Source organism: Diabrotica undecimpunctata, chromosome 10 (assembly GCF_040954645.1).
Source record: "Diabrotica undecimpunctata isolate CICGRU chromosome 10, icDiaUnde3, whole genome shotgun sequence".
In the NCBI taxonomy this organism is placed as follows: Eukaryota; Metazoa; Arthropoda; class Insecta; order Coleoptera; family Chrysomelidae; genus Diabrotica; species Diabrotica undecimpunctata.
This window is the reverse complement of record NC_092812.1, coordinates 4139864-4155653: the sequence shown is the minus strand read 5'-3', so window position 1 is coordinate 4155653 and position 15790 is coordinate 4139864. Positions and strand designations below refer to the sequence as shown.

At 38.4% G+C, this 15790-nt stretch overlaps 3 protein-coding genes across 3 annotated transcripts; 2 read left to right on the top strand and 1 right to left on the bottom strand.

Annotated features, from left to right (window-relative positions):
* Nucleotides 1-3157: 3157 nt before the first annotated feature.
* Nucleotides 3158-3796, bottom strand: LOC140451595 (activity-regulated cytoskeleton-associated protein-like). Its single transcript, XM_072545442.1, has one exon. It carries the CDS (start codon nucleotides 3794-3796, stop codon nucleotides 3158-3160), a length of 639 nt encoding a protein of 212 aa, XP_072401543.1.
* Nucleotides 3797-9581: 5785 nt separating this feature from the next.
* LOC140451594 (uncharacterized) lies at nucleotides 9582-10610 on the top strand. The gene is made up of 2 exons (XM_072545441.1): nucleotides 9582-10342; nucleotides 10427-10610. Exons 1-2 carry the CDS (start codon nucleotides 9582-9584, stop codon nucleotides 10608-10610), a joined length of 945 nt encoding a protein of 314 aa, XP_072401542.1.
* Nucleotides 10611-11626: 1016 nt separating this feature from the next.
* LOC140451592 (uncharacterized) lies at nucleotides 11627-12715 on the top strand. The gene has a single exon (XM_072545440.1). The coding sequence runs from the start codon at nucleotides 11627-11629 to the stop codon at nucleotides 12713-12715; it is 1089 nt and encodes a 362-aa protein (XP_072401541.1).
* The last annotated feature ends 3075 nt before the right edge of the window (nucleotides 12716-15790 follow it).

The following is a 15790-nucleotide window of genomic DNA, read 5'->3' as shown; positions in this document are numbered from 1 at the left end:
TGTGATAAAATGATGAAGAATGCACTATAAATGAGTCAACTTATAATTTTATATACCTACACCAATCACCACAAAGTATCTTTTACGTTCTGGTGAATTTTTTTTTGTCATACTTGGTGGTACTGCTTCTTTTTATGTTGGTAATACTGATACTTCCTTGTATCTTTCATAGAATGAGTTAGGAGTAAATGTAACAAGTTCAATAAATGTCTTAAATGCAGCACTTTTACATTGATTCTCATGGAAGAGTAAGCACAAATCTTCAGATTTCATGGGCCTTTCGAGCATAACATAATACCATTCAGTCTTCCGTCCGACTAACAGTATATTTAATATCCGGCATTGTTGCCGAGAGGGGGCATTTGGGCCTGTAGGACCCATTGCCGGCTCTGCGGACTTCTTCCTGTCCTCGGAATTAGACCGGGTGTTGACCATCTTTGCTTGTCACTGATAAAATGGTTTAATACTGCTACTGGTATAAAATAACGGTTACCGTGACAAGTATCTGTTATAGGTAACAGTTCCAAGGAGCAGTTACAAAATAACAGATCAAAAATAGAAAACAGAACAGGTAAAATAGTCTAAGTATTCCTTGACTTACGGAAGGAATAACTTAGTAAACAAGAACAATAAAATGGTATAAAAGTACAATGCAAAGAAAATGTTTCTAAGTGTTTCTTGACTTACGGAAGAAACAACTTAGAATGAAAAGTAAAATACACAAGATAAAAGAATAGAAAAGTGCAGAAATATTCCTAAGTGTTTCTTGTCTTACGGAAGAAACAACTTAGGACAGAAATACAGATAAATGAAATATGTAAATATAAAACAAGGTATGGAAATATTTCTAAGTGTTTCTTGACTTACGGAAGAAACAACTTAGAGTAAAAACAAACAAGAGAATCAAATATGGAAAAATAAGAATACAAATACTTATAAGTGTTTTCTTGACTTACGGAAGAAACGACTTACAAATACGAAAAATCAAATACAGAAAAGATGTGGAAATATTGCTAAGTGTTTCTTGACTTACGGAAGAAACAACTTAGCATAAAATAGAAAATGAAAGTATTAAGTATTTTCTTAACTTAAGGAAGAAAATATCTTAGATAAAATATCGGAAATAATAATGCAACAATGATTATGAAAATATTTCTAAGTGTTCTTTTGACTTACCGGAAAAGAACGGCTTAGACGCACAATTAAAATAACAAGTCGAATATTCAGAGAAATATTTCTAAGAGTTCTTTGACTTACCGGAAAGAACTACTTAGACAAAGTACAAATCAAAATATAAAATAGAAAAAAGCAAGATAAATATTTCTAAGTGTTCTTAACTTACGGAAGAACAACTTAGACACAAAATACAAGAAAAATAAACAATCAGTACATGAAAAAATATAAATCAATGTAGTATCCTAACCTGAAAAGGTCTGAATATACAATAATGCTAAAATAAAAAGGTATACAGAAATCAGAAATAAAACAATAACTTAGTTGGAACAATAATAGCACCGACTAGGTCTACAGTAGAAGAGGCAAGCTCGACTGACCGATGAGAGAAAATCTACCTGCTTTTATGTAAAACAAATCCATTGTTTTATGTAGCGAAAGTGGAATTTCCCTGCATCGAATCAATTAGAAATTTGGATTTGGCCAACCTTGGAATTCCCAAGTATTTTAACCGATATCCAAATTCCTTGATGCGTCGAGGACATCCCCCCTCCTCTGAAAGACCTAACGGTGCTAAGAAAATTTATTAAAACAATAGAAAAATACAATTTAAGAATCAAAAAAAAAATACAATAATAAAATTTTTACCCTAAAAGAATATAATGTAAAAGACTTAAGATAAAAAAAAAACTAAGATATTGTACTTAAGATATTTGAACTTAATTGTATATGGTCCAGTAGGCCCAGGTGGTCCAGGTGTGCCGGGTGGCTCGTCTGCTTCCGTCAGGGCTACTTTATTCACCCTGAGGAGGTCCTACGACGTCGTGAAGATATAAGGCTACTCAATTCACCTTGATATTTCCACGTGTCGTAATGGGACCTTATCCTTGTTCATCTTTGGCGGTCGACTGCGCTGTGGTTCCTTCATCCCGTCCGTCCGGAGGGGTCAGGGTCCTATGGTCAGCATCGTCCACCATCGTAAACTCTTGGACGAGATTCTCTTCAATCTCGCTCCTGGGTACGTCTTCGGAGGTTTGCTGCTCGCGTCTTCGAAGTCGTTTCTTTCTCTTGTGTGTCCGGTGACTTCTCCGGATTTCCTCTCGGAGTGGTATGTCGACCGGACCGTCGAGGATGGGGTCGGTGTCCTCCTCCTCGTCGCCGTGCTCCATTGTCTCTATCAATAGAAGGCATTCGGCGTCTGGCATGTCATCTGCTGTCAGGCTAGGTTCTTCCTCCTCGTCGACGTCCTCCATTGTCTCTAGTAATTGAACGCCGTAGGCTTCTTCTTCTTCTTCGGGTGTGCCTGTACTGATGTCCGCTGTTTCGGTTTCTTCAGTGGTCGGCTGACGTGGACGGTTGTCTAATATTTCATTGTCCTCTTGGGTTGACTGCTCTGCTTGTTGGGATGGGGTTTGATGGAATTCCAGCTGTTGTGGTTTGGCTTGCCTTTCCGCTGGGGTCGCCCAGTAGATGGTGGTTCGGCAGACAGTACCAGCGTGTAGACATTTTCGGGGTATGTCTACATTGGCCTCTTCCTGCTCCAACCAAGGCATCCCTAACACAACGTCGTGGTTCAAATCCTCCATAACCATGCAGTTTACAGTCGTGTCCAGAGTGTCAATGTTCATATTGACTGCAGCAGTCCCTAGGGTGCGGGATGTGCTGCCCGTGCATGCCAGCTGAACCAGTCCTGGTCCTCGTTGCAGGTCCCGTCTCTGGATCAACCTCTGGTGAACGAAGTTCCCGGAGGCACCGGTGTCGACCAAAATCTTCACTTGCTGCCCGTTGATCCTTCCATAGAGTTGGGGGAGGCCTGCTGTCGAGGGTTGTACCTGAATAGGATTCAGTTGGGGCACCATCTTCACAACAGGGTTCAGTTGGCGCCCCGATTGGCGTTTCCCTGGTTCTGTGGGGTTGGAGGTGGTGGTTGGTCCATTGATGGCATCCTGTACTGTCCGCTGGGGTTCCTCCATTGGTCTATCGCCTAAGGGTGTCGTGGAGCGTTATCCTGACGTAGGGGACGGTACGGCTGTTGTTGCTGCTGCTGCTGCTGGGGTTTGCCGGTTCGGCGGATGTCACATTCCATGCCCTGGGCGATTGTCAGAAGGTCTTCCTCGGTTCTGGGGATGTTCGCTCTCAGGCAGATCGCGATGTCGGGTCTCAGTAAGTTCGCTATCGTTATACACCTCTGGTCCTCGGGGGTATGTGGCATGAGACGTCTGAATAAGGCAGATTTCTGGTTAATGAACTCCTCCGTGGATTCGTCTCTACGTTGATGTTCTCCATGAAGCTTCGACGTCAGGGTTGAAATTGCGGCAGGGTCATTGTATCTCCTTAGTAGACGGTCTCGAAATGTGGTGTATGGCAGGTCCGTGTATGAAAACTTCTGGGCCCATTTCTTCGCATCGCCGTGGAGTGAGTTGTCGATGAGATAGTCTATCCAGTTGTCCTCGTCTACGTCATATTTAGTTAGGAAATTCTCAGCTTTGGTTAGGAAGTTGAGAGGGTTTTCAGTGTCCCAGCCTGAGAATTGAGGGGGCTTCATATATGTAATCCTGGGCTTCGGTGGCTCAGGTTGAGGCATCTGAGGTGTAGTGCCTTGAGTAGTGGATAGGGCCGTCATCGCTTGCATTAGGGCAGAGATGAAGTCAGCTGTGGAAGGCTGGCTTGAAGACGGTCCTGGGGTCGTGAGTTCGGGTTTTTGTTGGGCGCCATGTTGCCGAGAGGGGGCATTTGGGCCTGTAGGACCCATTGCCGGCTCTGCGGACTTCTTCCTGTCCTCGGAATTAGACCGGGTGTTGACCATCTTTGCTTGTCACTGATAAAATGGTTTAATACTGCTACTGGTATAAAATAACGGTTACCGTGACAAGTATCTGTTATAGGTAACAGTTCCAAGGAGCAGTTACAAAATAACAGATCAAAAATAGAAAACAGAACAGGTAAAATAGTCTAAGTATTCCTTGACTTACGGAAGGAATAACTTAGTAAACAAGAACAATAAAATGGTATAAAAGTACAATGCAAAGAAAATGTTTCTAAGTGTTTCTTGACTTACGGAAGAAACAACTTAAAATGAAAAGTAAAATACACAAGATAAAAGAATAGAAAAGTGCAGAAATATTCCTAAGTGTTTCTTGTCTTACGGAAGAAACAACTTAGGACAGAAATACAGATAAATGAAATATGTAAATATAAAACAAGGTATGGAAATATTTCTAAGTGTTTCTTGACTTACGGAAGAAACAACTTAGAGTAAAAACAAACAAGAGAATCAAATATGGAAAAATAAGAATACAAATACTTATAAGTGTTTTCTTGACTTACGGAAGAAACGACTTACAAATACGAAAAATCAAATACAGAAAAGATGTGGAAATATTGCTAAGTGTTTCTTGACTTACGGAAGAAACAACTTAGCATAAAATAGAAAATGAAAGTATTAAGTATTTTCTTAACTTAAGGAAGAAAATATCTTAGATAAAATATCGGAAATAATAATGCAACAATGATTATGAAAATATTTCTAAGTGTTCTTTTGACTTACCGGAAAAGAACGGCTTAGACGCACAATTAAAATAACAAGTCGAATATTCAGAGAAATATTTCTAAGAGTTCTTTGACTTACCGGAAAGAACTACTTAGACAAAGTACAAATCAAAATATAAAATAGAAAAAAGCAAGATAAATATTTCTAAGTGTTCTTAACTTACGGAAGAACAACTTAGACACAAAATACAAGAAAAATAAACAATCAGTACATGAAAAAATATAAATCAATGTAGTATCCTAACCTGAAAAGGTCTGAATATACAATAATGCTAAAATAAAAAGGTATACAGAAATCAGAAATAAAACAATAACTTAGTTGGAACAATAATAGCACCGACTAGGTCTACAGTAGAAGAGGCAAGCTCGACTAACCGATGAGAGAAAATCTACCTGCTTTTATGTAAAACAAATCCATTGTTTTATGTAGCGAAAGTGGAATTTCCCTGCATCGAATCAATTAGAAATTTGGATTTGGCCAACCTTGGAATTCCCAAGTATTTTAACCGATATCCAAATTCCTTGATGCGTCGAGGACATCCCCCCTCCTCTGAAAGACCTAACGGTGCTAAGAAAATTTATTAAAACAATAGAAAAATACAATTTAAGAATCAAAAAAAAAATACAATAATAAAATTTTTACCCTAAAAGAATATAATGTAAAAGACTTAAGATAAAAAAAAAAACTAAGATATTGTACTTAAGATATTTGAACTTAATTGTATATGGTCCAGTAGGCCCAGGTGGTCCAGGTGTGCCGGGTGGCTCGTCTGCTTCCGTCAGGGCTACTTTATTCACCCTGAGGAGGTCCTACGACGTCGTGAAGATATAAGGCTACTCAATTCACCTTGATATTTCCACGTGTCGTAATGGGACCTTATCCTTGTTCATCTTTGGCGGTCGGCTGCGCTGTGGTTCCTTCATCCCGTCCGTCCGGAGGGGTCAGGGTCCTATGGTCAGCATCGTCCACCATCGTGAACTCTTGGACGAGATTCTCTTCAATCTCGCTCCTGGGTACGTCTTCGGAGGTTTGCTGCTCGCGTCTTCGAAGTCGTTTCTTTCTCTTGTGTGTCCGGTGACTTCTCCGGATTTCCTCTCGGAGTGGTATGTCGACCGGACCGTCGAGGATGGGGTCGGTGTCCTCCTCCTCGTCGCCGTGCTCCATTGTCTCTATCAATAGAAGGCATTCGGCGTCTGGCATGTCATCTGCTGTCAGGCTAGGTTCTTCCTCCTCGTCGACGTCCTCCATTGTCTCTAGTAATTGAACGCCGTAGGCTTCTTCTTCTTCTTCGGGTGTGCCTGTACTGATGTCCGCTGTTTCGGTTTCTTCAGTGGTCGGCTGACGTGGACGGTTGTCTAATATTTCATTGTCCTCTTGGGTTGACTGCTCTGCTTGTTGGGATGGGGTTTGATGGAATTCCAGCTGTTGTGGTTTGGCTTGCCTTTCCGCTGGGGTCGCCCAGTAGATGGTGGTTCGGCAGACAGTACCAGCGTGTAGACATTTTCGGGGTATGTCTACATTGGCCTCTTCCTGCTCCAACCAAGGCATCCCTAACACAACGTCGTGGTTCAAATCCTCCATAACCATGCAGTTTACAGTCGTGTCCAGAGTGTCAATGTTCATATTGACTGCAGCAGTCCCTAGGGTGCGGGATGTGCTGCCCGTGCATGCCAGCTGAACCAGTCCTGGTCCTCGTTGCAGGTCCCGTCTCTGGATCAACCTCTGGTGAACGAAGTTCCCGGAGGCACCGGTGTCGACCAAAATCTTCACTTGCTGCCCGTTGATCCTTCCATAGAGTTGGGGGAGGCCTGCTGTCGAGGGTTGTACCTGAATAGGATTCAGTTGGGGCACCATCTTCACAACAGGGTTCAGTTGGCGCCCCGATTGGCGTTTCCCTGGTTCTGTGGGGTTGGAGGTGGTGGTTGGTCCATTGATGGCATCCTGTACTGTCCGCTGGGGTTCCTCCATTGGTCTATCGCCTTAGGGTGTCGTGGAGCGTTATCCTGACGTAGGGGACGGTACGGCTGTTGTTGCTGCTGCTGCTGCTGGGGTTTGCCGGTTCGGCGGATGTCACATTCCATGCCCTGGGCGATTGTCAGAAGGTCTTCCTCGGTTCTGGGGATGTTCGCTCTCAGGCAGATCGCGATGTCGGGTCTCAGTAAGTTCGCTATCGTTATACACCTCTGGTCCTCGGGGGTATGTGGCATGAGACGTCTGAATAAGGCAGATTTCTGGTTAATGAACTCCTCCGTGGATTCGTCTCTACGTTGATGTTCTCCATGAAGCTTCGACGTCAGGGTTGAAATTGCGGCAGGGTCATTGTATCTCCTTAGTAGACGGTCTCGAAATGTGGTGTATGGCAGGTCCGTGTATGAAAACTTCTGGGCCCATTTCTTCGCATCGCCGTGGAGTGAGTTGTCGATGAGATAGTCTATCCAGTTGTCCTCGTCTACGTCATATTTAGTTAGGAAATTCTCAGCTTTGGTTAGGAAGTTGAGAGGGTTTTCAGTGTCCCAGCCTGAGAATTGAGGGGGCTTCATATATGTAATCCTGGGCTTCGGTGGCTCAGGTTGAGGCATCTGAGGTGTAGTGCCTTGAGTAGTGGATAGGGCCGTCATCGCTTGCATTAGGGCAGAGATGAAGTCAGCTGTGGAAGGCTGGCTTGAAGACGGTCCTGGGGTCGTGAGTTCGGGTTTTTGTTGGGCGCCATGTTGCCGAGAGGGGGCATTTGGGCCTGTAGGACCCATTGCCGGCTCTGCGGACTTCTTCCTGTCCTCGGAATTAGACCGGGTGTTGACCATCTTTGCTTGTCACTGATAAAATGGTTTAATACTGCTACTGGTATAAAATAACGGTTACCGTGACAAGTATCTGTTATAGGTAACAGTTCCAAGGAGCAGTTACAAAATAACAGATCAAAAATAGAAAACAGAACAGGTAAAATAGTCTAAGTATTCCTTGACTTACGGAAGGAATAACTTAGTAAACAAGAACAATAAAATGGTATAAAAGTACAATGCAAAGAAAATGTTTCTAAGTGTTTCTTGACTTACGGAAGAAACAACTTAGAATGAAAAGTAAAATACACAAGATAAAAGAATAGAAAAGTGCAGAAATATTCCTAAGTGTTTCTTGTCTTACGGAAGAAACAACTTAGGACAGAAATACAGATAAATGAAATATGTAAATATAAAACAAGGTATGGAAATATTTCTAAGTGTTTCTTGACTTACGGAAGAAACAACTTAGAGTAAAAACAAACAAGAGAATCAAATATGGAAAAATAAGAATACAAATACTTATAAGTGTTTTCTTGACTTACGGAAGAAACGACTTACAAATACGAAAAATCAAATACAGAAAAGATGTGGAAATATTGCTAAGTGTTTCTTGACTTACGGAAGAAACAACTTAGCATAAAATAGAAAATGAAAGTATTAAGTATTTTCTTAACTTAAGGAAGAAAATATCTTAGATAAAATATCGGAAATAATAATGCAACAATGATTATGAAAATATTTCTAAGTGTTCTTTTGACTTACCGGAAAAGAACGGCTTAGACGCACAATTAAAATAACAAGTCGAATATTCAGAGAAATATTTCTAAGAGTTCTTTGACTTACCGGAAAGAACTACTTAGACAAAGTACAAATCAAAATATAAAATAGAAAAAAGCAAGATAAATATTTCTAAGTGTTCTTAACTTACGGAAGAACAACTTAGACACAAAATACAAGAAAAATAAACAATCAGTACATGAAAAAATATAAATCAATGTAGTATCCTAACCTGAAAAGGTCTGAATATACAATAATGCTAAAATAAAAAGGTATACAGAAATCAGAAATAAAACAATAACTTAGTTGGAACAATAATAGCACCGACTAGGTCTACAGTAGAAGAGGCAAGCTCGACTGACCGATGAGAGAAAATCTACCTGCTTTTATGTAAAACAAATCCATTGTTTTATGTAGCGAAAGTGGAATTTCCCTGCATCGAATCAATTAGAAATTTGGATTTGGCCAACCTTGGAATTCCCAAGTATTTTAACCGATATCCAAATTCCTTGATGCGTCGAGGACAGCATTAAGGTATTTTCTTCATTCTGTTTCAGATATTCCTAGCGTTCAGACGTGTTCTCTGGTGAGTTTTTTAGACGTGTGCTCTGGTGAGTGATAAATTTTGAAAATTTTTGATTTTTTTTTTGAAAATCTCTAGTTTTTAAAACAATTTGTAGTTTTTGAAAATTTTTTGAATTTCAGATTTTTTTTTTTTTGATAATTTAAGGATATTTTATTTTTGGAAAATTTTTGGTTTTTAATCATATTTGACTTTATTTATATTTTAAGTTTGGTTTTGTTTTTGCTATTGTTTAGTTTTTTAATTTTTCTGTTTATAATTTAACTTTGGATTTTTTTGTGTAAAAATGTTGGCTGAATTTATCATTTACATAGCATCCATTTTGGGGTTTATTAAAATTGATTATAATGAGGAAAAGTTGGGAAAAGGTCTGACGGAGTGTAGAAAAGGGATTAAGATGATAAATAATAAGATGAGAACAGCAAAGACGATCGGTGAGAAGCAGCACCTCGAAGCCCAGATGAGGCACGTAAAGACTTTGAGAGCCCAACTAAAAGCCAAACAAAAGAAGGGGGCGGGACTTAACACTCGACCGGAGACTGCGTACAAGAGGGTACAATGGGATGACTTCTTATCAGCATTCAACTCAAGAATTAGAACTGGAGTCATCTCAAATCTTAAACACAAGGACCCCGGGTAGTTTCCTTAATGATTGCAAAGCCCTGTTCAAACGTCGGATTCAAAACGCACTTAAGAAAGACGAGAAGTAAAGGTGAATATGGTATTTGGTGGAGACTTCAAAATAGCCAGCGGAGAGAAAATCCTTAAAGATACGAAATATTTCACCACATCGAACTCACCAATCTATCGTGATACAAATCTTGAAGAGTGGTTTGAAAAGAAAGTGGTAGAGCCCATCAGCAAAGATTTGGAAGAATTCCAAGAACGCGATTCCGGATGGGCACTAAAAGCTGTTGTTAAGCTGGGGGTGAACATAAACAAATTAACGCCGCAACTTGGCTCCTCATATATTGAACTTCCCTCTCAGATAAAAAGAAAGCATGCATGTATTAATGTTAAGAATGATGACGAAGCATGCTTTGCCTGGGCTGTTGTATCAGCATTATATCCGGCAGCTAAAAATGTCGATTTATTGTCATCTTACCCACACTACTCGCAGGTATTAAAGTTGAAGGGAATTCAGTGGCCTATGACAATTAAGCAGATTCTTAATTTTGAAAAACAGAATGACATTTCAATTAATGTATACATTTTGAAAAAAGATAATAGAGATTTTATGACCCTCCCAACCTATTTGACAAAAGAAAAGAAGGTTCAACATGTGACTCTTCTTCTTATTCAAGATAAATATGATGAGCAAGGTCCGATTAGATATCATTACGTTTGGATAAAAAATCTATCCCGCCTCCTTTCCAAACAGTTGAGCAAACATGATGGAACAAAATATTTCTGCGATAGCTGTTTACATTATTTTCGATCACAGGAAAAGTTAAATGTTCACAAGACATGCTGCAAAGAGCGATCAATGCTTATTTGTGATAGGTGTTTACAACCGTTCTCATTGTCTACACAGCTAAAAGCTCACATCAAAGACTGTGTAAGAATTAACGAAACAGCCATTAAAATGCCGGAGGAAAGTCATAAAATGCTTAAATTTAAGAATTACAGGAATAAGATTAAAGCCCCCTTCGCCGTATACGCAGATCTCGAAAGTGCTTTAAAACGCACAGGAGATCCAAAAAAAACAGCAAGAACATATTCCTGTAGCAGTTGGGTACTTTTTTAAATGCTCGTATGATAATGCGCTCTCTTTTTACAAATCATATCGAGGAAAAGATTGTATGCGGTGGTTTGCAGATGAACTTAATCAGCTTGCTGAGGATGTTTCTACAGTGTTTATGTGCCCGTATGATAAAAATATGACGTCTCAGCAAGAGAGTGATTTTTATGCAGCCACTCATTGTCATATCTGCGAGCAGCGCTTCTCCCTCGATAACAAGAAAGTACGAGACCACGACCACCTCACTCCAGAAAATAATTACAGAGGTGCAGCTCATGAAGGGTGTAACATTAATTACAAAGATGCTCATACTATCCCAGTGATATTTCATAACCTTAGCGGATATGACGCCCACTTCATTGTTAATGATATTGCCACACACATCAAAGACCCCGTAGATCTTCCTATTACTAAGGAAAAATATATCTCTTTTACGAAACACATTGAGGATGCTAGAATTAAATACCGTTTTATCGACAGTTTTCGATTCACGGCTTCTTATCTCGATAAATTATCTTCTAATTTGATGGAATACCCTAATCTCCGATCCCAATATACATCGCTTCCTGAGGATCAATTTAATCTTCTAACCAAGAAAGGTATCATGCCATATGATTATATTGATTCATTTAATAAATTTGCTGAAACGTCTCACCTCCTATTGAGTCTTTTTACAATAAACTTGAGGATAAACCATGTCCTCGTCGTCATTATCGTCGCGCCCTCCAAGTCTGGTCATCATTCTCCTGTTCAACTCTCGGAGATTATGTCGATTTATATATGAAAACCGACATCCTTCTTCTTGCTGACGTCTTTGAGCAATTTAGATCCAGTTGTCTCAAAACATATAATCTCGATCCTGCACATTACTTTACTCTCCCCGGCTTCACGTGGGATGCTATGCTGAAGCATACAAAACAGGAACTGGAGCTTTTAACAGATCCAGATATGTTTTTGTTTGTGGAGCGTGGCATTCGCGGTGGTTTGAGTCAAGTACACGTCCGCGAGAGCAGACTAAATTAATGGCCACCCTTAATGATAAAACAAAATATGTAATACATTATAGAGCCCTAAAGCAGGCGCTTGCACATGGATTGATTGTAAAAAAGATACATAGAGTATTGAAATTCAAACAGAGTCCATGGTTAAAGTCAAACATTGACTTGAATACAAATCTCCGGAAGGCAGCGAAAAATGAGTTTGAAAAGGATCTTTTTAAGCTCATGAACAATGCCGTGTTCGTTAAGACTATGGAAAATGTGCGCAAGCGCGTTGATATTAAATTACTATCAGAATGGCAGGGTCGTTACGGAGCTGAAGCTAGAATAAGTAGCCCATTGTTTAAGAATGCTACGATTTTTAGTGAAAACTTGGTAGCTGTTGAGATGCGTAGAGCTGAAATATGGTTAGATAAACCAATCTATATCGGAATGTGTATTTTAGACTTGGCTATAACGACAATCTATGATTTTCACTATGGGTATTTGGCTGAAATGTTTGGTGAAAACTTTACGACCTGCTATACAGATACCGATAGTGTAATCGTAGAGATACGGGAAAAAGATCCCTATGAGGCTATGATAAAAGATTGTCATCAATATTTTGATACCTCAGACTATCCTAATGATAATATTTACGGCATACCCCAGGTTAATAAGAAGGTATTGGGCATGATGAAATATGAGAATAAGGGCCGCATTATGACCGACTACATAGGTCTTCGATCGAAATTGTACACGACAAAAGTAGCCATCACAAATGATGAGATTGAAAAAATGAGGGGGGAGTTGAAAGAACAAGAGTATGAGGATGATGAAATTGATAATATTATACGAAATTATGGTGTAACGAAGAAGGCGAAGGGGGTCAAGAAATCTGTGGTAAATACTAAAATTATATTCGAGGACTATGTCGAGTTTTTAGATACCTTTACGAAAAAGACGGCCACACAGAATCTTATACGCTCAGATAAACACCGTGTTTATACCGTAACACAAAGCAAGATTGCGCTAAGCCCCAACGATGATAAAAGACATCACCTTCCGGAGTCTTATGATACGCTTCCATGGGGGCACTTTTTAATTAATAATCTTGAGATGGATGTTGATTAACACAAAGCATGATTTTAATAAGCCAACTGTTTCCTAACTTTTATCCTCATTTGGTTAACTTTAAGATGGATGCTAATTGTATATTGTCATTTCTTAAAACTTAATTTATTTATTACAACTACAATATTGATAAATACATATGAATTAGACATTTTTTTTTATTATATTTCTCTTAACACCTTAAATATCACTTATCATTTTTATATAATTAAGATTAGCATATTAAGTTAATTGAATGTAGTAATTTTAAAACTTTATTTATTACAGCTAACATCAAAAAAAAAAATAAATCAAAAACCAAACAATATAGTTAAAAAAAACAGTTACATTATAAGGATAATCAATAATATAATATTAAGTATTATGTATAATAATATGTGTTGTTCATTAAATATAAGATAATATTAGATACGCATTAAGTGAAAATTAATACTTAACTGAAGTATTTTCCTTATAACTTTCACACATTTGTTCTGGCTAATTGGCTTAGTTCCAGTGCCATAAAACAAAACACACACACACACACAATGCTAAATATATCTGGAACAGACCCATTTATTATATTCCTTTTCTCAACCTTTCCCTCATTCATCGTTTTTATATAATATGGTAATTCCAATAGATCTTAGCTTTGTATATATTATCCTTAAATTAAAATACTTAAGATTAGTACATATAAAAAAAAAAGATGTTTAGTTATGACCATTAAAAAGATATCTGATATGGACCACTAGCGAATTAATGAACCGTTCTGGTTAACTCCAGAATTATGTGTTCGTGTAGCCTCCCTAACAAGACGCAATGGTTAGTTTTACCTCGATTTAGTTTCAAGTCTTCGATAGCTTGTCACAAAACAGGAGTCGGAGAATTTCCTAGTTTTAAGATCAGACTACCTAGAGTTATTGACCAACCCACAATAATTAATTTTGAATACTAAACAGCACAGTAACTAATGAATTAACACCAAAGTATCGATGTTTTAACATTAATAAAAATAATAGATGTCCATCTGATCAATAAAAAGATGTCTACTAAACCAACTTAAATCATGAGCTAATCTTAGTAGGTCAAGTATATTATTATTAAATATATTATCATAGAGTGTAAAATCATTTATCCCTACTAACCATCATCCGTACTAACATGGCGGTCGATGTAGTCATACCTTCACGTTGGTGACTGCTGTTAAGAACATATTTTTTCTGTTTTTCAGCAAATTTATGTTCGACCGAATTGACTACCTTTCACTCATTACATTTTTACATCATTTTTATACCTCACTTTAAACATACATTCCATCGCTTAGACACTAACATCATTTTATTAACGTTTACAGATACTTATTACATTTAGCCATCTGCATTCCATCGCTTAGATACTAACATTATTTTATTAACATTTACAGATACTTATTACATTTAACCATTACTTACCGCTGTCGTTGCCAACATTTTTCCCGATAGTCTATATATCTATAAATTAATTCATGATCGTAGATACATTCTAGTACATGTATATTTCAATAATACTGTTTATTACACTATGTTAAATTGCCTTTTCTATATCTACATATGCTTCATGTCAGTATATCAACCAGTTGTTTGTGCTATGCTAACTTGTTAAAGGATTTTTCGCTAAATATATTCTCTATTTTTTACTAGAGACCTGAAGTACAATATCAACCGAAACCCTTAATATTACCCAACTTGCCGTAGATAAAATATAGTATACAACTCGCAATAGTATCTGCATTCAGTACTGTACCTAAAAATTATATGCATATATGAAATAATAGACATGTATCGCACGTTAGGTAGAGACCTATGTATAGTAGTGATCGTTCTGATAAGATCCATGTTGAGCAGTGATCGTTTAGCTGATATTTATATCGAGTATGTATTATGGTTTAGCCATACTGTATGAATGGTACATTTACAAAGAGCAGGTGTAGGATCGTTTTTTCATTTTCGATCATTTCGTTAGAATGAGAACTATTTTCAACAGTCGAGACATATCATTAAAAACAAAATGCCGTCTATTGAACTGCTACATATTTATAGTTCTGCTCTATGGAATGGAAGCATGGACACTGACTGTTGCATCTATGAATCGGCTCGAAGCTTTCGAAATGTGGTGTTATAGGCGCATCTTACGTATATCCTGGGTTGACAGAGTTAGTAATGTGGAGGTCCTGCGTAGAATGGGGAAAGAATGTGAAATTCTCATGACCGTCAAAACTAAAAAGTTGGAATATCTAGGTCATGTAATGAGAAACCAAGAACGTTACGGCCTTCTCCAGCTGATTCTCCAAGGGAAAGTAAATGGTAAGAGAAGACCGGGAAGAAGACGCATTTCCTGGCTTCAAAATTTGCGAAAGTGGTATAACACGACTACCACTGAACTGTTCCGCGCTGCAATAAGCAAAGTGAAGATAGCCGTGATGATCGCCAACGTCCGGAACGGATAGGCACTTTAAGAAGAAGAAGGTGTAGGATCAGAGGAGATCCATGTATAGTAGTAATCAATCATCTTTTATATTATAGCGGATGTTTGCTGGTTTGGATATACCGTAAGAATGGGATACGTTCTTCGATTAATCATTTTCTATTTCTACTGATACATCATACGTTGCTGAAGGTTATATCATTTTCAACGACACCTCCTCAGTATGATGATTGAATTTGACAGAGAAAAAGTATGTTTTGAATATAAGCTGTACAAAAAAAAAACGACAGTCTGAATGACATATAAGTGCGAGAAGGTTTGGACATAGTTAAAGGCTGTAGCCGATAGATGGCATGAGAATGTGATTTTTCTGATGAAAAGCAATCTCATTATTTGACACCATAAACGTCAAATTAAGTCCATTAACAACAGAGGTATGACAAAACGTCCGTTTGACAATACCGCCATCCTATTTTTTTTGTTTTATGTTAATATATTTCGTCTCCCTATGACGTGACATTCGACGCAACACGCGACATTCGACGCAGGACGTGACATTTGATGTGAAATGTCGCGTGAAATGACGTGAATGGTGTGACATTCGACGCAACACGTGACATTCGATGCAGG

What these genes read in the sequence shown, in the direction of transcription:
- LOC140451594 (XM_072545441.1), top strand. Translation starts at nt 9,582, where the DNA reads ATGGTATTTGGTGGAGACTTCAAAATAGCCAGCGGAGAGAAAATCCTT. An exon ending in CACAAGACATGCTGCAAAGA is followed by an intron (nt 10,343 to 10,426) that starts GCGATCAATGCT and finishes AGACTGTGTAAG; the next exon opens with AATTAACGAAACAGCCATTA.
- LOC140451592 (XM_072545440.1), top strand. Translation starts at nt 11,627, where the DNA reads ATGGCCACCCTTAATGATAAAACAAAATATGTAATACATTATAGAGCC.
- LOC140451595 (XM_072545442.1), bottom strand. Translation starts at nt 3,796, where the DNA reads ATGACGGCCCTATCCACTACTCAAGGCACTACACCTCAGATGCCTCAA.